The sequence below is a fragment of the Sus scrofa genome, chromosome 2 (assembly GCF_000003025.6).
Source record: "Sus scrofa isolate TJ Tabasco breed Duroc chromosome 2, Sscrofa11.1, whole genome shotgun sequence".
Taxonomy (NCBI): Eukaryota; Metazoa; Chordata; class Mammalia; order Artiodactyla; family Suidae; genus Sus; species Sus scrofa.
The window spans coordinates 74,577,982-74,600,990 of NC_010444.4; the positions used below are offsets into that span (position 1 = coordinate 74,577,982).

The 23,009-nt window shown below is 48.4% G+C and overlaps 1 protein-coding gene across 2 annotated transcripts; it reads right to left on the bottom strand.

The window, feature by feature from the left end:
- On the bottom strand, positions 490-10,288 carry CREB3L3 (cAMP responsive element binding protein 3 like 3). Of its 2 annotated transcripts, none has more exons than XM_021084084.1 (10): positions 10,134-10,288; positions 9,487-9,615; positions 8,747-9,029; positions 7,482-7,594; positions 5,494-5,631; positions 4,851-4,957; positions 3,325-3,393; positions 1,799-1,883; positions 1,499-1,551; positions 490-1,294 (listed from the first exon to the last, which is right to left on the bottom strand). In XM_021084084.1, exons 2-10 carry the CDS (start codon positions 9,613-9,615, stop codon positions 1,036-1,038), a joined length of 1,236 nt encoding a protein of 411 aa, XP_020939743.1. In that variant the 5' UTR covers positions 10,134-10,288; the 3' UTR covers positions 490-1,035. The 2 variants fall into 2 exon arrangements, with proteins under 2 accessions (XP_020939743.1, XP_003123108.1); XM_003123060.6 differs by having other exon boundaries at positions 1,499-1,595.

The following is a 23,009-nucleotide window of genomic DNA, read 5'->3' on the forward strand; positions in this document are numbered from 1 at the left end:
TGCTACTGGGCTGTGAGCCCCTCAACGAGAGACCATGTCTTTGGGTTGCATTTGCAAACTCTGGCACCTGCACTAAGCGAGCGGGGCAGGGGTGACTGGTTCGAGGAAAAGCACAGGTGCAGCTGGGGTTAGTCCTCCCCAGCTGTGATCACTTCCAACGCCCCAGTCTCCTCACCTAGAAAACGAACAAGGTGGGCAGCCCCACCCCCACCCCCAGGAAGGCAGCTGCCCCAGACCTTCCATGGACACCCTTGAAGGGTCTGGCAGGGCTCCCCAGAGTCACCAGGACCTCGCACTCTTGGCGCACCCTGCGCTCCACCCACAGCCGCTCTCCGAGGTGCTGAAGATGCCCTGGCAGCTCTCCTGTTGCCACTCCAGCCGGAGGGGCCATGGACCCCGACACCTCACTCCTCTAAGGTAGCCCGGCCCAGTCCCTCCTTCTGTGGGTTGGGAAGCCCCAGACTCTAATTCAGCTCCACTCCACCTCCATGCCAGTGGTATTCTGTCAAAATACTTTATTAAGGGTCACATCGGTCTTAGAAAAACGGGAATGGCTATGGGCCATGGCCTGCCCAGTTCAGAGCTTAGCCGGTGCTCAGGCGGCCCTGCAGTCTCGGCAACTTTTTCCTCCCTGTGCGGGAGGGGACAGAGAAGAGTCCCGGGGCAGGGAGTTACTGAGGCCTGGTGTATACATCTGTCTGGCTGGGTCTGTGGATCAGTCTGTGTGTTCCTGTTTCCTTCTGCACCTGCATCTGTGTGTGTATTTCTCAGGCTTGTGGGCACTATGGTCTGTGAATGAGCATCAGTTTCTGCATGTGCCTGGGTCCCCAAGTCTGTAGCTTTGAGTCTGTGCATCTCTATCCTGATATCTCCGCCAAGGTCTCTCCCTCACCTTGGATCCCTGTGCCCATCTCTGTCCACCACAGCACCCCCTGAAGCACCGCTGAGCAGAGGGGCCTGGGGGCACGTATCTGTGGTACTCACAGCTCCCCCCCTGCTGCCTCCAACCCCACACGCCCTGGGCTGAGTGCTGGCTCAGGCGGGGCACAGTCTAGCAGGGTGGCCTGGTCTGTCTCCTTCAGGGAGTTTTCCTGGACCAGAGTTGAGTTGTCCAGATTCTCCGTCGAGTTGTCTAGAGCTGGTCTGTCCCTGGATCCCTGGTCCCCTCCAGGGCTGCCTGGAGACCCTTCCTGAAGTGTACCAGCCTCGGGTCTGGGTCCTGGAGCCTCGGAGCCTGGTGCGGTATTGGGGGCCACACGAGATGCGGCGTCGTTGTGCAAAGTTCTGGAGAAAACTGAGCAAGGGTTGGGGGATAATGAGGGATGGTATGGGGGGGCTGGTTCTCTTCTTTCCTTAGCCCCCAGTCTCAAGGAGCAGTGCGAGAGGGTCCCCTCCTCCCCCCCAGAGACCCCGTATGGGGGCTGGGGAGCCAAGGGGAGTGTACCCATGGGGCATCCCAGAGGGCTTTTGAGGGAAGAGCGACCCCTGGTCCACCTACCTCGCACAGGTGTGAAGTCTCCAGGGTTCTCGGTTTTGTTGGAAGCGAAAGGGCTGATGGAGGGGAGGACGATGAGAGCAAAGGAGAAGAGCAGGACCTGGCAGAGATGGGGGTGGGTCACCCTATCCCTACCTCTCCCCTGTGATCACAGTCATCTTACAGGCAGGGAAACTGAGGCCCAGAAGACTGGATTGTGCTGGAGATGAGGCTCAGGGCCATGCTCCTCCTCACACTCACCTCCCCCCACAGGCCTCTCTGCCAAAGCCAAAGACCCCCTTGGAGCTGGAGGTCAGGACTCACCGCTATGCAGGTGCCCGTCTGAGCTGACTTGCTGGTAGACTGGACCACAATGGCCTGGAGTTTCTTCAGCTGCTCCAAGAGGGACCTTAGTGGAAATAGGAAGACTTGGCTCAGCCCTACATGAACTTGATCTGGCTTCCTGTCCATTTCTGGGGTCACTCAGCCTGGCTGAGGTCTGAATTCCATCCATCCTTCAAGGCCCCACTGCTCTTTTTTTTTTTTTTTTTTTCCCATCTATATATCTTTGTCTTGGGGTTTTTTTTCCATTAAAAACAATTTTTTTTGGCCTTTCTCTTTTTTAGGGCCGCACCTCTGGCATATGGCGGCTCCCAGGCTAAGGGTCCAATCGGAGCTGTAGCCACCGGCCTACACCACAGCTACAGCAACGTGGGATCTGAGCCATGTCTGCAACCTACACCACAGCTCACAGCAACACCGGATCCTTAACCCACTGAGCAAGGCCAGGGATGGAACCTGCATCCTCGTGGATGCTAGTCAAATTCATTTTCATTGAGCCACAACGGGAACTCCCCCAGATCCTCCCTCTTTGCTTTGATAAATATCCACTGAACATCCCATCCACTTCTCTGCCACCCCACCTCCTCCATCCAGGTTGCCATGATCACTCATCTGGATGCCAGCCCCAGCCCCTGGTCCCACCAAGCCTTTCCTGCCCCCTCTAGAGTTCATGCTCCAAATTTTTGAAACGTGAGTCGACTTCTCCTGACCCTTCCAGAGCTCCCACCTCCCTGGGGTGTGAGGGTAAAAGCCCAAATCCTCCCTGTGACCCAGCCTAACCCATCACATCCCTGCCTCCCTCTCTCCTCCTTGCTCACTCTGCTCCAGCCACACAGCCTCCTTGTTGTTCCTCCTAGACACAAGCATTTCTGCCCCAGGGCCTTTGCACTGGCAGTTCCCTCTGTACCAAGACACTATTTCCCCACCAGGTCTTTCTGTAGCTGCTTCTTTCTTATCTGTTGGGTCTCATTTCCAGTGTTACCTTATCTGACCTCCCTGCCTCAAATAGCCCCCTTCTCACTCTCTAACTCCTTCCCCCTAGTTTATTTTTCTTCCCAATGGTTACCTCTATTTGAATGAAGTTGTATATATTTTTGTCTTGAGTATGTTTCCCACTACACTATCTTTTAGTGGAGGGGCTGTGCCTGTTTTGCTCACTGTTGGGGTCCCAGGGTCCAGAATTATGCCCAGCACCTAGTAGATGCTAAATAAAAATTGACTATGTGGATGTACCCGATAATTGTCCAACATATCACACTCCTAGCCTTTGGCCATTCATATTCCCTTTCCTCCACTGGCAGCACCTTCCCTCTAGTGAACTCTTATACATCCTTCAAGGGCCGAAAGCCAAATTCCCTCCTCTGTGCAGCCTGCCCCCTTTCTAGGTGGACACCTTACCCCTTGCTCTGTCCTGCCATCACACAGGCTGTCCCCCCATGTCCATCTCCCCTGCAAGGGATTCAAGTGTGAACTCCCCCATCCTCTGCCCTGGTTGGACCAAGACTCACAGGTTCTGCTTCTCAAGATGTAAGACTTTCCTCTGAAGCTCCTGGTTTTGGGCAGTGCAGGCTGACATCCTGTAGGGGCAATGTCACAGTGACATTCAGAATATTCCTATCACCAACGGGCCTATCTAGTATCTCCCTGTGAGTCCCCACTTTACAAGCCTGGAACCCAAGACCAGAGAGGGGCAGTTACTCTTCCAAACCCAGCCTGTCAAGTCTGACAAAGCTAGAATTTGAATCCAGTTCTGCCTTTCTCTAGGTACCACCTTTGCATTGATGTGAGAGCTTTATTCCAGTCTCAGTCCTCAGAATTGGGAATGGAACACCAAACTCAGGCAGTGATGTTTTGAGAAGATACAGTAGCATGGTGACTAAGAGTCCAAGGAGACTCGAGTTACAATTCTTCTCCTCCCTGCGACCTTGAGCCACTCTGCTGTCTGACCCTAGTCCCCTCGTCTGCAAAGTGGAGATACAGCTACCTAGTTCATAGATCAGCTGGGAGAATGATAGAAAGTAAAGTTGATTATGAGCTTAGTAGACTAGTGCATTTGAGGAACAAAACAGTGATGATCACTCCATCTAAGTTTCCAGGGTCCAGGCCACCCTTCACATCTGCATCTATCTACGAATGTGATATTGGCCCAGACCACACAGATCTAGAGTCAAAACACTCAAATCATGGCAAGAGGATGTGTTAATCCTTATATCACAATCAGGGAAGAGAACAAATTCTGCCACTAAGAGTCCCTCCTAAATAACTCATGGGATAAAGAAGAATCGACAGTATAAATTAGGGAAGACATAAGGACCAAATGGTAATGACATTGGTACAAGTCAAAATGTGTGAGATGTAGCTAAAGCAGTGCTGAGAGGAAAATGTGTAACCAGCTGAACATACACATTTTTTTTAAGGGCTGCATCACGGCATATGGAGGTTCACAGGCTAGGGATCAAATTGGAGCTGTAGTCACAACAGCGCCAGATCGGGAAGAAATAGAAAACACAAATAGATCTATAACATTTAATAAAATCACTACTGGTTTAAAGAGTAAGCTCAAGTTTTACATTTCTATTAGAGAATACAGAAAAGCCTATCCCTCGGTATCATAAATGAGTTGAGAGAGGTGATTGGCTAAGATTGGGGTGCACGGTTCTTAAGTTGAGGAAGTTCTGCCTTCCTTCTCCCCCACTGAAGGAAGCCACGAAAACTCTGAGGATCAGTGATGCTCAGACTAAGGAGCCAAGTGTCCCATCTTCAAGCAGAGAGCCAGGACGAGATGGGTGATCCCTTTTCCCTTCTTGGCATAACATCTTCTAGAGAATAAAAGGACCTCAAAACTGAGTCCTGTACCACCTCTAGGAATTTTCCATCCTTGAAACTGACATGAAAAATGGTGTCTCCCAGAGAAGGAAACAAGTGTAATTTTGTCAGGTCCTGAAAACTGTGACCTTAGCCCCTTTGCATCCCTCTCTCAGGCCTGCCTGCCCCCTGCCCCAGCGAGTGTGGCATCCCAGGCCCCAGGTCTTACCGAGTTTCCAGGCCATCAATATATTCCTTCTTCTTTTTCCTGCTTTCTTGGGCTGACTGTTTGTTCCGGATTTTCCTGCGGATTTTTTTCAGCACTCGTTCCTCATACTGCAGAGTGACGGGAGGAAACTGAGTCAGTCCGGAAGGTCCACTCTCTTGCATGGATCCTGCAACTTTACCCCATTATCTTCCCAAGGGAGCCATCCCAGACCCAGGGTCCTTGGGGTAGACCCCTGATGACTGTAAGACCAGATTTTATGGCCCTAAATTCTTGCAGAGTCTCTAGGGGAGTCCTGGGTCCTGATTGTCTTCCCAGCTCCTAATCCCTGTCCATCACTGGCTACTAGACTTTGGGCACTGGTGCGATTGCGCCACCTTCTGGCCATCTTTGGGAATAGCCCCTTTCCAGGGCCAGTTATCAAGACTCAGGTCTTCAAGTTAAAAACGCAAATTCAGTTATTGATACCCACAGTCTGGGTAGGGACTGTGACCAGCTAGAGAGTCCTCACTGAGGTGGCTTTGAGGATGATTTTTCTGGCTCTGGTAACAGACACGTCTTAGCATTCTAGCGCAGAGACCTGAAGGTGAGACTCATGGGCAGGTAATTGTGGGAAAGAGGGCAACTCTGGATCCAGGGGTCGCACCTTGGTGAGGGGCAGCTGGGTGGGCAGGGTTATGCCTTCTTTGGCCAGCAGCTTCTTCTCATCCTCTGTCAGCACCAGCTCCTGGCAGTGCCCAGTCCCAGGTCTCAACAGGTGGGGGGGTGCCAAGTGATGCTGTTGCTGTGGGATAACCAGAAGAATTGCTTTAGGGGCAAGGGAGAGCAACAAATGAAAAGAGGCATCAGGTCTGAGAAATTATCGATCCATCTGCTATAGTCCCAACTGACACTAGAGCTCCAAAGATGCAGAGCACAGCCCTCTGATCCAGCAATTGCACATCCAGGAATTGATCCTACAGATAAAAGTTTTTCATTTGGTTCACTAATAGTCATTTTACGGCTCTGTATTTAGCACCCACTACACGCCAGGCATTGTTCTGGGCTCTGAACAATCGTCACAGTGCAGTCAGCAACACTGAAGAGAAAAATCCAACAAACAGGGCACGGGTTAAATAAGTGAGCCTCCAGGAAATGGGGGTAAGGGGTGGTTCTCCTCATGTACCCATTTTTACCTCTGGAATATGGACTGTGTGAATGCATCTGCCTATTCAAAAAAATTATTTTTTTATTTTTTTGCTTTTTAGGGCCACACCCACGGCATCTGGAGGTTCCCAGCCTAGGCTGCTGGCCTACACCACAGCCACAGCAACACAGGATCTGATCCATGTCTGCGACCTACACCACAGCTCATGGCAACACCAGATCATTAACCCACTGAGCAAGGCCAGGGATCAAATCAGCAACCTCATGGTTCCTAATCAGATCTGTTTCTACTGTGCCACAACCGGAACTCCAAAAAAATGTTAATTAAGTTTAAATTGTGAAACAGTAACATTGAAAATGAAAGAAGCTGTCAACAGTGTGCCAAGTCTTAGAAATGTCACATCATAGAATGGGAGGCTTAGGAATAAAGGTGGAGATTGGGGCAGCCTGCAGCTCTTCAGATCAAACTCCATTCCTTAGAATTCCAGGCTGTGGATCAGCCTAACCTTTTCTCTCCAGGGTCCAAACCTCAGTATGTTCATCTGCAAAATGGGGAAAAGGTGTCTCCCACTTCCCAAGGTGGTTCACACCCAGAACAATAAGCTTGATGACCTTACAAAAGCCAGTGTGCATGTCCAAAGCAGTCATACCCCTTTCCTGTCCTTTAAGAACTGCTGATGCTCTGCCTCCTCCAAGAAGCCTTCCTGGACCTGCAATGCCCTTCCAGCCTCTCTCCCTTATGGGTACACTTTCATGAGTGGTCAGCTGTCCTCTCTTGACCATGAGGTCCCCAGAGGCTGAACATACAGCTGGTGCTCACCTCATGTCGCTCAAGTTGAGAGGTGCATTCTGGTCTTGCTTAGAGGTTGTCAAGACAACTTTGAACATCAGGCAAACTGGAGTTCAAACCCTGACTCAGCCACATGCTTGCTGTGTGACTGTCGGTTTGTGGCTTAACCTCTCTGGGCCACCTTGGCTTTCTCATCTGCAAAATGGGAGCACTAATTGGGCTGTTAAGTCTGATTTGCCAGTAATGGAAGCACTTAATAAGATAGATAGTCCTCCATCAGCGTACAATGGGCAAAATAGGCTCAATTGACCAGTCCAGGGATTGAGCCTGCAGCAGCTGTGCAACCTAGGGCAAATTACTGAACCCCTCTGTGTCCATTTTCTCATATGTTAGCATAAGAGCCTTCAGGGTTGCTGTGAATTAAAAGAGGATATATTAAAGCATTTATAAGCATGCCTGACCTTATAGGAGGTGCCTGGTAAGTTTTAGCTTTTTTATTTTTCAACTACCGCTATAGTAAAAAGTGCCAACCAAGTCTAGGAGACAGAGAACTCCAGACCCACTGACTTGCTCTGGGTGTGACCTTGGACAAACATCAGCCCCTGTGACTGTCTTCCAGTCTCTGGGATATTGAGGCACCATGAAGCCCAGTGCCCTCCCAGCTCAGATGCTCCAGGGGGTCGGTAGGGATGGCTTACCAGGTCCCCACTGCTGCCCGAGAGGAGGAGATCTTTCACCGTGAGGTTGCAGCGAGGGGGTGAGTCAGCCAGTTCGGCCTGCTCCTCAGCGTAGAGGCCTGGGCTCCACATCTCTGACACACAGCACATGGGGATAGAGACAGGGAGGGGGTCAGATGGGGGACCCTGAACTCCCAGTTTCCTTTTTGTTTTCTTTTTTTTTTTACACCTGCACCTATAGCATATAGAAGTTCCCAGGCTAGGGGTAGAATAGGAGCAACAGCTGCCAGCATACGCCACAGCCACAGCAATGCCAGATCTGAGCTGTGTCTGAGACCTACACCACTGCTCATGGCAAAGCCGGATCCTAAACCCACTGAGCGAGGCCAGGGATCAAACCTGCATCCTCATGGACACTAGTTGGGTTCATTACCACTGAGCCACAGTGGGAACTCCCCTGAGCTCCCAGTTTCTACCTGCCTCTTCCAGCAAAGCTCCCAGGCTCAACCCTGATATGCTAGGGACTTACTGTATAGCTTGGGGCCCCAAGACCTAGGTTGAAGGGGAGAGCCCCAGCTGGTGCCTCAGTCTCACTTCTGCCATAAAATGGGAACCCAAATTCATTAGGACATTGCCAGGAACCCACTTCCAACCCAGGAGGGAGCGGCCGTTATCACCCAGGATTAGAGGCTAGATCGGAAGACCTGGTCTTATCTCCCCCATCGGGGCAGGGACCAGGTCTGATTCACCTGAGGTTCCCTCCCACCAAGTACCTGGCACACCATAGGTAAGCTGCTCTGGAGAGCACAGACCTCAGAGTTAGAGAGCCCTTGGTTCTAATCCTGACTGGGCGGAGCTGTGTGACCTTGGGTAAGTGACTAAACCTCTCTGAGCCTCAAGTCTCCCATGGGACTACTAAGAGCTCCCACCCCACAGCAAGGCTCAAGAGACAAAGAATGCCCTGCTGGAGGTGTCTTCTGCCTCAGGCCTATTCCCCAGATCCAGGAAGAGCACCCCAAAGCCTGGGAACCCCTAAACTTCACACTGTTTCATTGAGTGTCTATTATGACCCAGGGGTAGGAGGTACAAAAATGAGATTGCCAGCTTGATGTCTTGGGACAGAGCCAGGCTGCCAGGGTTGCACCTCAGCTCTGCGGTTCTGACTCATCTCCTAACCAGCTGGAAAATGGGCCCACAACAGCCCCCCAATACCCATCTCAAAGGGTGGGTATGTATGTGCAGTTCCCCGGACAAGGTGAGGGTAGTTAGCAAAGACAAGGACTCACCCAGGTCTATGGCCACAGAGGCCACTGGCCCAAGGTGCCTGGCAGGGCAGGGAGGGCCAGGAGGGTAGGAGGGACAGGGTCCCTTGCCAGACTCTGAGGTATGGTAGCTGGACGGGGTGGCAGCCACACCACTACGTGGAGGGGTGTCCTGGGGGTCGGAGGGCAGATCTTCTGAGATGCCACTGTCACTGGCCGCAGGAGACCAGGTTGGGGAGCTGGGCGCTGAATCTCCAGAACCCAGGATGGAGTTGAGGAAATCATCAGAGTCCGGGCCAGGCAAAACCTGTTGGGACGGAGAGGACTGGTGGGAATTAGGAGGCCTAATTCATCCTTTGCTTTGGACTGCTGTGTGTCTCTAGGCGAGCCCCTGACCCTCTCTGGAGCTTGCTTTTCCTTTCTGCAAGATGGAAAGCATTAATGCTTCTTGTCCCAGCATTGTTGGAGCCTGAGCACAACCGTGGGGCATGGGAACAGCATCCAACCATGTTGAGGCATGAGCCCCGAGTTTAAGTCTGAACCCAACTCCAAACTGCTGTGTGACCCAGGACAAGTTACCAACCCTCTCTGGGCCTCAGTTTCACCACTTTTAAGAAAAAGGTGATGTTACCTGCCCCTTAGGGGAGCTGAAAGTTTTGACACAATAACATGCTGTGCTAAAAATCACGCACTGTGAGTGGTAAATGCATAGAGCAGAGCAGAGTCTTGGCTCTGGCCCTGGGGTGTCCACGATATGTTATCACCTGGTCCTCGATGCGGCCCCAGTCCTCGCCCAGTTCTACGTGTCTCAGGATGCCGTCCTGCCGGTCAAACAGGAGATCCAAGAGCTCCAGGCTGTCAATAGGGCCCATAGGACTGGCAGAGGAAGCCATCTGGGGCAAGGAGGGGACATTTGTGGGTCATGAAGCCCCTCCCCTCCCCACCACCCATCCACACACCATCATAAGTAAGGTCTGTCCCACTCCAATTCAATCCCAGCTCAGCCCTCAGGTTGGACTGCTGCTCCCACTTGCTGAGCCTCAGTCTCCAAATCTGTGCAGTGGGGATGACCCAGAGACTCGCCAGGCCTGAGAGCCAACTGCTATAAAAAGCACTAGACAGATACACCAGGGGATGATCAGCTTGGTCAGCTCCCATGAGGCCAATGGAGCCAGCCTTCTCTTATATTCCCTTCCTGCCCAAAGCTCCTGCTTCTAGAGTGCAGGGGGAACCTGGAAGGATGACCAAGAGCAACCCCAGGAGAGAGGCATGATTTTGGTCATTGTCTTCCCCTCTGGGCCTCAGTCTTCCCATCTGTACAATGGGGTGTGAGGTTCCTGTCAACTCTGGAAGCTTAGGGAGGGCTCCTGGCATAAACCCTCCCTCCCCCATGAACCTGTACAGGGCTCACCTTTTCAATGGCTAAATCCCCATTCACGAGCCCAGCCAGTTCTGTCTCCAGCCGACTTCTGGTATGCTCCGAGCTAGAGGCTCATCCCACCACCAGGGCTCCCAGCCTCTCTATGCCTCTGTTACCACCTCTAAAAGATGCTGAAATAGTCCTGGCACACTCCCAGCCCACCCCCAGGTGCTGATTGGAGAACAGGCAAGATGGACAGGGTTAAGGACCAGTGACACAGGGGCAGGCTAGGGGGAGGGGAGGAGAGACCGTTATCTCAGATGTTTTGCACTTTTCCAGCCGCCAGTGGGCAAAGGCCAAAGTCTGGGGTGCTGTAGCTCTAGCATGACCTCTCCCCTACTTTCAGGGGCTATTTCTTGTCATATTCCCTGTATGTCAGCTCCAGAAGACATTCAGAGCCCCTGGCCACTTCCTATTCACTCCCAGAACAGAACAAAACCAAGTGCAGCTCAGACCTTTGCTGGAGCCCCTCCCTCTGCCAGGAATTTCCTTCCCTCATCAGAGCTGGCAACCCTCTACCTTCCCCAACCCCCAAGCAAGTTCTGGCCAAACCAAAGTGATCAATTCCTTCTAGAATCTTCTATCATTCATTTATTCTCAATAAATATTATGGAGCTACATGTATATCTATCTACCTCAGGGCCTTTGCACTGGCTGCTCCCTCTGCCTAGAACTCCTATCCCCTTCACCCTGACTCTGACACTGTGTTCACCTATTCATAAATGTTTGATTCTCATGGATCTCAGCCCAGACAACTGAGAGGCTGTCTCTGACCGTCCATCAGAGAGGAAGGTCACATCGCTGTTTTCACTATTTGAAATTTTCATTTTCTTTCTTTGGCCACACCTACAGCATGTGAGTGATCCCTGTTCCATCAGGGATCGAACCTGTACCACAGTGAACCCGAACCACTGCAATGACAAGGCTGGATCCTTAATCCGTTGCACCCCAGGTGAATTCCTGGTGTGTGTGTGTGTGTGTGTGTGTGTGTGTGTGTGTGTGTGTGTCTTTTTAGGGCCGAAACTGTGGCATATGGGAGGTCCCAAACTAGGGGTCAAATCAGAGCTGCAGCTGCCAGCCTATGCCACACCATTGCAATGCCAGATCAGAGCTGCATCCTCAACCTACACCTCAGCTTGCAGCAACACCGGATCCTTAACCCACTAAGTGAGACCAAGGATCGAATCCATGTTCTCATGAATACTAGTCAGATTCATAACCCACTGAGCCACAATAGGAACTCCTCTAAAATTTTCTTGTCTCCTTGCCTATCCTCATCCTTCATTCCTCCCCCACCCCTTCATGTGAGCGCTTCAGGGCTAGGATAGAGCTTCTTTTATTGTTGGCTGGATCCCCAGCATCTAGAAAGGCATGGCACACAGGGGATGCTCAATCAGCTTTTACTATTGAGCACCTCCTGTATGCCAGCCACTATTTTAGGCCCTGGTGATAAGGCACAGGACGATCTAGACTATTAGCGTATAAACATACCGAAAACTGACAAATGGAAGATGCTACCAAAAAACTATATGTAACCATGTTTAAAGGGCAAAAGAGGACTGCCAAAGGCTTCTTTTAGAAAATGACTTTTGGAGTTCCCATCGTGGCTCAGCGGTTAACAAACCCGACTAGCATCCATGAAGACGTGGGTTCGATCCTTAGCCTTGCTCGGTGGGTTAAGGATCTGGTGTTGCCATAAGCTGTGGTGTAGGTTACAGACGTGGCTCAGATCCAGCAGTGCTGTGGCTCTGGCATAGGCCGGTGGCTACAGCTCCAATTGTACCCCTAACCTGGGAACCTCCATATGCTGCGGGTGCAGCCCTAAATGACAGAAAGAAAAAAATGAAAGAAAGAAAATGACTTTTAAGTACAGCCTGGCTGATGAGACAGAGCCAGCCACCAGGAGGTCTAGTGGAAGGGTGTTTCAGGCCAAGGAAACAGCAGGTGCAAAAGCCCTGGGGCAGGACCACGTTGGAAGAACAGTATGGAAGCCTGTGTGGCTGGAGCAGAGTCGGGGGGGGGGGAGGGAACAGGGCAGGTCATGCAGGGCCTCTTGGGCTGTGGCAAGAAACGGTTTATACTAAACACAGCAGGAAACTGTTGAAAGCTTAGTGGATGGGTGACTAAATCAATCCTTCTGTGTGCCGGGCAAGATGCTAGATGCAGGTTTATGCAGGAACTCATGCACCCTCCTTAGACTCACGAAATTCACATCCTGATACACGTTTCCCCATGGACCAGTCATTATTTATTCATGCAACAAAAATTTAATGAGGACCTACTATGTGCCGTGTCTGAAGTGTTCTCTTATCTGACAATAACATCTCAGGTTGTCACAACCAGGAGTCTCCTGGTGTGGAATGAGTGGGGTCCAGAGATGCTGCTCCAAACCCCACAGTGCCCAGGATACCACCCCACAGGGAACACCCAGCCCTAATGTCAGCAGTGCCCTGCGGAAGAATCCCTGCATTAAGGTAACTGTCCCTCTCTGGATACTGGTACTGTTATTTCAGCCTTGGCCTCCAGATCTCTATTTCCTTTTTTCACCATTGTGTGTTGGAGTTTTAAGGGGTTATGTTTGGTTTGGTTTGGCTTAGTGACCCCAGTCATAGTATTTATTCAGCCTTTGCTGTGGAGGCACCTTTCCAGGGCAGTCTCGGTGGGTGTAGAAAGTAGGGGAATTTTGACTTCTGGACTTCTTTCTCTCTGCCTCCCCCTCAGCTCAAGAGCCCCAGGGTCCTCGATATAGAACCCTTCCTCCTCCTCTTATCAAAAGCTGCCAGAAGAAAGGATCTGGCATTACTCATGTGCATGTTCATATAGATTAAGACTCCATAGTCTCCACCCAAGGATACTTTTAATTTATTGTAACTTTAGAATTATGAACTTTAGAAGGCTTTTATATGCCCCAATGAAGAGAGATTTGAAGTCAGGACAAGGATAAGCATTTGAGGCACAAGAGGATTTTTCATGCCCTTGACATCATATGATTTAATTTACTGACATGACCACATGTGTCAAAGCAATGCTAAGTTGCAATCTAAAGTAAAATTTCCACTTACACCAGCCAGAATGGCCATCATCAAAAAGGCTACCAACAATAAGTACTGGAGAGGGTGTGGAGAAAAAGGAACCCTAGTACACTGTTGGGGGGGATTGTAAATTGATGCAACCACTGTGGAAAACAGTATGGAGATTCCTCAGAAAACTAAAAATAGAACTCCCATTTGATCCAGCAATCCCACTCCTGGGCATCCACCCAGAGAAAACCATGACTCGAAAAGACACATGTACTCCAATGTTCTTTGCAGCACTATTTGCAATAGCCAAGACATGGAAACAACCTAAATGCCCATCAACAGAGGAGTGGATCAAGAATATGTGGTACACATACACAATGGAATATTACTCAGCCATTAAAATGAACGAAATACCAGCATTTTTAGCAACATGGATGGACCTAGAAATTATCATGCTAAGTGAAGTCAGCCATACAATGAGACACCAACATCAAATGCTTTCACTGACATGTGGAATCTGAAAAAAGGACAGACTGAACTTCTTTGCAGAACAGATACTGATTCACAGACTTTGAAAAACTTATGGTTTCCAAAGGAGGCAGTTTAGGGGGTGGGGGAATGCGGTGGGGTTGTGGGATGGAAATCCTATAAAATTGGATTGTGATGATCATTGTACAACTACAAATGTAATAAATTCATTGAGTAATAAAAAATAAATAAAGTAAAATTCCCAGGGAATTCCCTTGTGTCACAGCAGGTTAAGGATCCAGCTCCCTGCAGCAGCCCAGGTTGCTGGTGGGGGTTCAATCCCTGGTCTGGGATCTTCTACATGCCACAGGTGAGGCCAAAAAAAAAAAAAGAAAAAATTCCCACAATAGGAGTTCCCGTCGTGGCGCAGTGGTTAACGAATCCGACTAGGAACCATGAGGTTGCGGGTTCGGTCCCTGCCCTTGCTCAGTGGGTTAACGATCTGGCGTTGCCGTGAACTGTGGTGTAGGTTGCAGACACGGCTCGGATCCCGCGTTGCTGTGGCTCTGGCGTAGGCCGGTGGCTATAGCTCCGATTCAACCCCTAGCCTGGGAACCTCCGTGTGCCGCGGAAGCGGCCCAAGAAATAGCAACAAAAACAACAACAAAAAGACAAAAGACAAAAAAAAAAAAAAAAAAAAATTCCCACAATAGATTCCACCAATGTGTTGGAATGTGAAACACAACTCAAGAGGATGCTGTGGTCAAACAAAATTGAGGAAAACTGTGTTAAAAAATGGCTTTGCAGAACTTAGAGCTTTTGCAATGCTCTATAATACTCTTGGAGTGGACAGAGTTTGTAGCATTTCCCACACATGATTCTACAGGTGGAAGTTTTGTTTTTAATTTCTACTCGATTTTTACTTAAATTTTTTTTGAGGGGGGAGGGCTTTTGTTGTTTTAGGGCTGCACCCTCAGCATATGGAGGTTCCCAGACTAGTCTAATCAGAGCTATAGTCACTGGGCTACACCACAGCTACAGCAACACCAGATCTGAGCCAAGTCTGCGACCTACACCACAGCTCACCGCAACACTGGAACCTTAACCCACTGAGCAAGGCCAGGGATCAAACCCGCAACCTCATTATTCCTAGTTGAATTCGTTTCTGCTACACCATGACAGGAACTCCCTTTACTGAACCATTTCTGACATATGAAATGTTTAAAGATACCCACTAGAAGGATTACAATAAAAAAGGCAATGTCAGATGTTAGTGGAAGGTATGCAGCTACTGGAACTCTCACCCTCTGTTGGTAGGAATCAAAATGGTCCACCCACTCGGGGAAACTTTGGAAAATTGAGCAATCCCTTATAAAATTAAACAAGCATTTACCGTATGACTTAGCAATGTCATTCCTGAGTGTTTACCTAAGGGAAATGTAAACATATGTCCACAGAAAGACTTTTTTTTAAGGGCCGAACCCAAGGCATATGGAAGTTCCCAGGCTAGGGGTCGAATCAGAACTGCAGCTGTCTGCCTACGACTTGGCCACAGCAACGTGGGATCCTAACCCACAGAGCAAGGCCAGGGATTGAACCTGCATCTTCATACATACTAGGCAGATTCATAACCACTGAGCCACAATGGGAACTCCCCCACAGAAATACTTGTACATGAATGTTCACAGCAACCTTATTCATAACTTTCCTGAAATGGAACCAACTCAAATATCCAACAATAGAGGAGTGAATAAACAAATTGGTATATCCACATAACACAATACTACTCAGCCATAAAAAGGAAAAAACTACTAATACATGCAACAACATGGATGAAACTCGACTGCAATGTGATAAAAGAAACCAGACACAAAAGATACGGTACTGTATGGTTCCATTTATATGAAAACCAGAGAAGAGGTGAAAGTAATTCTTGGTGATAGAAAGTGGTTGCCTGGAGTAGAGTGGGGAATTGAGTGGACAAGAGCATGAAGGAACTCTCCAGGGTGATGAAAATACTCCATATCTTATTTTTATATTTTTTAACTTTTTAATTTTATTTTTATTTAATTTTTATTTTTTGTCTTTTTGCCATTTATTGGGCCGCTCCTGCGGCATATGGAGGTTCCCAGGCTAGGGGTCGAATCGGAGCTGTAGCTGCCAGCCTACACCAGACCCAGAGCAACGCAGGATCCGAGCCGCGTCTGCGACCTACACCACAGCTCATGGCAATGCCGGATCATTAACCCACTGAGCAAGGCCAGGGATCGAACCCGCAACCTCATGGTTCCTAGTCAGATTCGTTAACCACTGTGCCATGACGGGAACTCCCATATCTTATTTTTAGTGGTGGTTATATGATTGTACAGAATTGTCAAAACTCATCAAATTGAACACACCTAAGACCTGTGCATTATTATTGTAAATTAATTCTTCAGTAAAAGGCATATGAAATATATAATGAACAACCATGTACATAATACAGTGGTTGTACCATGAAACAACCAAGATATCCATTAATAGGAGATTGATTGATAGATTCTGATGCATTAACACAATGGAATATTATGTAGCTGTGAAAATGAATGACGATTATCCATATGTACTGATATGGGACAATATCGGAAAATAAAAAATTATTTCAGTGTTTCTCAGCTTCTTAAAAAATTTAAGAATCTGGTAATGGTGGTCACCTTCAGAACTGGGAGCCAGGAAGTGTGGTAGAGGAGGAGGAAGGCTCTTCACTGCATAATCATTTACACTTTTGGAATTTTGAGCCATGTACCTGTTACACATCTTCCAAACAAGAAAATACAATATAAATTAAAAAAAAAAAAGAGGATTCCCCGTCATGGCACAGTAGAAACGAATCCAACTAAGAACAATGAGGTTGCGGGTTCAATCCCTGGCCTTGCTCAGTGGGTTAAGGATCTAGCATTGCTGTGAGCTGTGGTGTAGGTCGAAGACGAGGCTCGGATCCCATGTTGCTATGACTGCAGTGTAGGCTGGCAGCTACTGCTCTGATTGGACCCTAGCCTGGGAACCTCCATATGCTGCAGGTGCAGCCCTAAAAAGACAAAAGACCAAAAAAAAAAAAGAAAAGAAAATTAAAAGTATACCTTTTCCATAGGTTCTTGAGTTTTCTAATACAAAATCACTTTTTTTTTTTTTTAAATGGCTACACCCAGGGTATATGGAAGTTCCCAGGCCAGGGATTGAATCTGAGCTGCAGCTGTGGCAATGCTGGACCCTTCAACCTACTGTGTGGAGCCAGGGATTGAACTTGCATCCTGGTTCTGCAGAGATGTCACCGATCCTATTGTGCCACAGGATTCTGATGTGAACACTGCCATATCAATAATTGCCAGCCAGAGTTCATGTCGTAGCTCTGTGGTTAACAAATCTGACTAGCATCCTTGAAGATGCAGGTTCAATCCCTGGACTTGTTCAGTGGATTAACAATCCTGCGTTGCTATGGTTGTGGCGTAGGTCATCAGTTACAGCTCCAATTAGACCCCTAGCCTGGGAATCTCCATATGATGTGGGTATGGCCCTGAAAAATCAAATAATAATAATAGTTGCCAGCTGAGTTCTGCCAGGAGCCAGTTCTCCTGTATCCATGCTTTTCTCCTTGATCCCTCTTCCTTTCCAACCCTAAAGTTACCACAGGTAGTTTCTTTTTTTTCCCTTTTTAGTGCCACACCTGCAGCATATGGAAGTTCCCAGGCTAGGGGTGGAATCGGAGCTGGAGCTGCTGGCCTACCCCACAGCCACAGCAATGCCAGATCAGTGCCGATCAATGCCTCGACCCACACCACAGCTTGCAGCGATGCCGGATCCTTAACCCACTGAGTGAGGCCAGGGATTGAACCTGCATCCTCAGAGACACCATATCAGGTCCTTGACCCACTGAGCCACAATGGGAACTCCCCATAGGTGGTTTCCGACAGGAAAATGTACTCAAATAACTTTGAGCTAACTCCAGTTAAAATGTGAGTGACTGATGTCAGGTATATATATTCCTTTTCTTAGGAGCATTTACATTTACTTGTGGACCCTTAGATCATTGTAACTCAAAGATTAGTTCTTAGCTTTTTCTCTAGGGCAAAAAAAAAAAAAAAAATCAGGAGTTCCCTTCGTGGCTCAGTGGTTAAGGAATCTGACTAGGATCCATGAGGATGTGGGTTCTATCCCTGGCCTCACTCAGTGGGGTAAGGATCCCACGTTGCTGTGGCTGTGGCATAGGCCAGCAGCTATGGCTTGGATTTGACCCCTAGCCTGGGAACCTCCATATGCGGCAGGTGTGGCCCTAAAAAGCAAAAAGCAAAAAACAAAAAAACCACACCCCTCTCAGATGTTACTTACATATACTGGACCTAGCTAAAATGTGAATGACTGATTTTAGATGAATATATTATTTCTCTTGGGAACATTTACTCATGGAGCCTGAAGGAATTATAGCCCAGGTCCATATTAGCTCTTTGCTCAGGGCAAATCCTTCACTCTTTGGGTTTTAGTTGTACTCAAGTGGTAAGATGTCCAAAAGTCATGGGGTTCTATGTGAAACACCATGAAATTATGATGCTCAATCTCTTACTTAAACACACAAGTTTCCTCTATATAAAATCCCAGCATCTAGTTTAGGGCACACAGGTGAACCTGTGTGTGAACTCTACCTTCAATCCTCACAGCTATTAGACCCTGGGGGTGTCGCTTTACTCCAAATCTCCCCTTTCCATTCTATAGAATGAGTACTCTGGGGATGCCAAGCTGTAGGAGTATAGATTTTGGGCTGCTGGCCATCATTACCCCATGATGGGAGAAGCTGCCTGAGACAGAAGCCCACCCAGAATACAGCAGAGCAGACAGACAGTGATCCATCCCTGACAACATGGTCTGATGGCCTGGATTCAGCCATACCTTAAGTCCACACCTGAGCTTCAGAAATTGACTCTGTAGGGAGTTCCTCTTGTAGCTCAGTGGTTAATGAATCCGACTAGGAACCATGAGGTTGCGGGTTCAATCCCTGGCCTTGCTCAGTGGGTTAAGGATCCAGCATTGCCGTGAGCTGTGGTGTAGGTCACAGACGCGGCTGGGATCTGGCATTGCTATGGCTCTGGTGTAGGCTGGTGGCTCTAGCTCCGATTCGACCCCTAGCCTGGAAACCTCCATGTGCCTTGGGAGCAGCCCTAGCAAAGGCAAAAAGACAAAAAAAAAAAAAAAAAAAAAAAAAAGAAAGAAAGAAAGAAAGAAAGAAATTGACTCTGTAGGTCCATTTGGGATAGTACTGACTTTTTTTTTGGGGGGGGGTCAAACCCAAGGTATATGGAAGTTCCCAGGCTAGGGGTCAACCATAGCCACCGCAATGCCAGATCCGAGCCCTGTCTGCAACCTATACCACAGCTGACGGCAACACCAGATCCCCGACACACTGAGTGAGGCCAGGGATCAAACCCGCCTCCTCATGGATACTAGTCAGATTCATTTCTGCTGTGCCATGACAGGAACTCCTGTCTTGTTTTTTCAAAACCAGACTAAGGCCCTTGAAAGTAGGTCTGTTCATCTCCCTTGACACTACTCAGGACATGGTGGATACTCAAGAAAGTTTGGCCAGTTCTGGATTTGCTGAAGTGGTTCTCCCCAACTCACGTATGCTTTCACATATCTTGCTTAACTAGCCCACACTAGGGGTGTGGGGTGGCTAGCCAGGCAGTCTCCGGTTAGGATTTGTCTGCAAAATGGAAACAATTGTTAGGATCAGACCTACCGTGTGCAGTATCCCCAGTGCCCGGAACCGTGCCTGGTATGAAATAGCTGCCCAGTTAGTACTTGTAGAAGAAACAACTGAGCACATAAATATGGTCAGGGAGTTTAGCATGGCGCTGTAGCCTGTGGACCAGTTCTCACCCCCGCCCCGTCCCCCGCTTGTTTTTATAAATAAAGTTTTATTAGCACACAATCACTCCCACTAGTTTACATACTGTTTACAGCTGCTTTCATGTTGTTGCCCATTGTGAGGGAGAACTTTGGCCCACAAAGCTGAAAATATTTACTATCCTGCCCTTTTCAGAAAATGTTTTCTGTAATCTACAGGTTCTGTGGATTAGACTTGTTCAGCCAATAGGGAGGTAAGTTTATTTATGGTCATGGAGCACTTGAAGTATAAAAAGTGTGACTGAGGAACTGGATATTAACTTTTATTAATTTAAATTTTTTAAATTGGTACTGGAGAGTCTGTTGCAGCTCAGCAGAAATGAATCTGACCAACATCCTCGAGGATGCAGGTTTGATCCCTGGCCTTGCTCAGTGGGTTAAGGACCCAGATGCGGCTTGGATCTGGCACTGCAGTGGCTGTGATGTAGGCTGGCAGCTGCAGCTTTGATTTCACCCCTAGCCTGGGAACCTCCATATGTTTCAGGTGTGGCCCTAAAAGGACAAAAAAAATTGGTACTGAGTTCACTTAATGAGAAACTTTTGTGTATATATTGAACAAGCTAGGTATATGAATCTACATTTTTACTGTAAATTTTCTGAACTCTATAAATACAGATCAAGGACTTCTGATGAAAATTGAGTGTTCAAATTGAGGTGTGTTGCATCTTCTAACCCCAAACTCCCAGTCTATCCCACTCCCTCCCTCTCCCCCTCCCCTTTGGCTAAGCAATGAGGTCTTGCTGTACAGCACAGGGAACTATATCCAATCACTTGTGATGGAAATTGATGGAAGATAATATGAGAATATGTATATATACATATACACACATACATATGTATATATTTATAACTGAGTCACTTTACAGCAAAAATTGACAGAACGTTGTAAATCTTTTTTTTTTTTTTTTTTTTTTTGTCTTTTTGCCTTTGCTAGGGCCACACCTGTGGCATATGGAGGTTCCCAGGCTAGGGGTCCAATCGGAGCTGTTGCCATCTGCCTATGCCAGAGCCACAGCAACGCAGGATCTGAGCCACATCTGTGACCTACACCACAGCTCATGGCAATGCCAGATCCTTAACCCCCTGAGCAAGGGCAGGGATCGAACCCGTAACCTCATGGTTCCTAGTTGGATTCGTTAACCACTGCACCACAACGGGAACTCCCAGAACGTTGTAAATCAACTATAATACAAAATTAAAAAAAAAACTGAAGTGTGTTGTACATACGAAATACACACAGCTATCCAAAACTTAGCATGGAAAAAAAGTGAAATACTGCATTCATAATTGTGATCTTGACGGCATGTTGAAATGATTACACTTTGCTTTTTGGTTTTTTTGTTTGTTTGTTTGTTTGTCTTTTTGTCTTTTCTAGATCCACACCTGAAACATATGGAGGTTCCTAGGCTAGGGGTCCAATTGGAGCTGCAGCCGCCGGCCTATGCCAGAGCCATAGCGACATGGGATCCGAGCTGCGTCTGTGACCTACACCACAGCTCATGGCAATGCTGGATTCTTAACCCACTGAATGAGGCAGGGATCGAACCCACAACCTCATGGTTCCTAGTTGGACTCGTTAACCACTGCACCATGACGGGAACTCCTGAAATGATCACACTTTGGATTTATTAATCTGATCATTTATATTGACAAAATTTATTACTAAGATGAAACTTTATTTTATTTGTACTCTTCTGATGCAGCTGCCCGAGGCATACATAAGTTTCTGGGCCAGGGATCAAACCCCACACAGTAGTGACCTGAGGCACAACAATGGCAATGCTGGATACTTAACTCATTGAACCACCAGGGAACTCCTAGGAACTTTAACGTGTGATATGATAAATCAGTGGAACAGTTCTGGGGTAGAGCAGGGCCTAGGTTTGAATCCTGACTCTGCTGCTGGTTGCTGTGTGACTGTGGACAGATCACTTTTCTCCTCTTGCCTCAGTTTCTTCATCTGTAAAATGGGTGTTAAAGAACCTGCTTCACTGGGCTTTTAGGGGTTCAATCAATTAAAACATGTAGATTGGGAGTTCTTGTCATGGCTCAGTGGTTAATGAATCCAAGTAGGAACCATGAGGTTACGGGTTCCATCCCTGGCCTTGCTCAGTGGGTTAAGGATCTGGCATTGCCATGAGCTGTGGTGTAGGTCACAGATGTGGCTCAGATCCTGCGTTGCTGTAGCTCTGGCATAGGCAGATGGCAACAGCTCCGATTGGACCCCTAGCCTGGGAACCTCCATATGCTGCAGGTACAGCCCTAGAAAAGACCTCAAAAAATAAAAAATAAAATAAAATATGACATATGTGAAAAATAGATATGATTCTAAAAAACAAAAACAGAAACAAAAAACATGTCGATTGCTCAGAAGGGACCCCCCCACAAGTCAGGTCTCAAAGTTTGGCCATCTTTATGGTTGTTACTGTTATTACCAGTATATGTACCTGTAACAAACACATCAGACTCATGCCAGTTTCTAGCCACCTCAGCCCTTTGGCCTCAGCACGTCTGGTCACAACAGTCCCCCTACTGCACAGGAAGGCAGAGGGGCTAATAAGGGATTATGACTCACCATGGCCACTTCATGAGTCAGCCACTATTGAGACAACACCCAGGTCCCCTGCGCCGGATGGAGACTTGTCCTTTGCCACATGTCACCTCCCCATTCTTTTGACTGATGACTGGAGGGACTTTTCTACACTTTCCTTCAGGTCAGTTTTTGAAGGAAGAGGTGAGGAGGTCCGGAAGTAGCAGCTCCTCCCCCACCCTCTCCCCCACCTCACCCCTCCTCCTTCTCCAGGACCGTCCCTTGGGGTACAGCCAGGAAAGGCAGTGAGTAAAACCCTTGTGACATGGGTGTGGCGGGCGCAGGCCAGGGGCTGGGGACAGGGGGACTCTGATCAACCTCTTAGGCAACGCCAACTGATTAACACCTAATCCTCCAGGCTGCCCAGTTCAGGGGGTTCTGGGCTCTCAGGGGTGTGGGGGTGGGTGATGATGGGAAATTTGAACAAGGGTCTCCAAATACCATGAGGGAGGAGGTGTTGGCAGGTGGTGGGAGTGGGGAGGGGGGAGCCTCTCTCTGCTCTTCCTAAAGCTTGAAGGACACTATGTCCAAGAATTCCCTCATTCATTCTTGTGCCTGCTAGTTATTGAGCACCTGCTGTGTGCCAGGCATTGGAGACACACCAGAGACTATAATTATTCCCCTGGCCCTGCCCCCACAGAGCCGATGTTCCAATGTGGGGAGACAGATGCTAAGTGAAAAGCAGTTGTGCGCTGGGAATTCCTGTCATGGCGCAGTGGCTAACGAATCTGACTAGGAACCATGAGGTTGCAGGTTCGATCCCTGGCCTTGCTCAGTGGGTTAAGGATCCGGCGTTGCCGTGAGCTGTGGTGTAGATCGCAGACACGGCTTGGATCCCGTGCTGCTCTGGCTCTG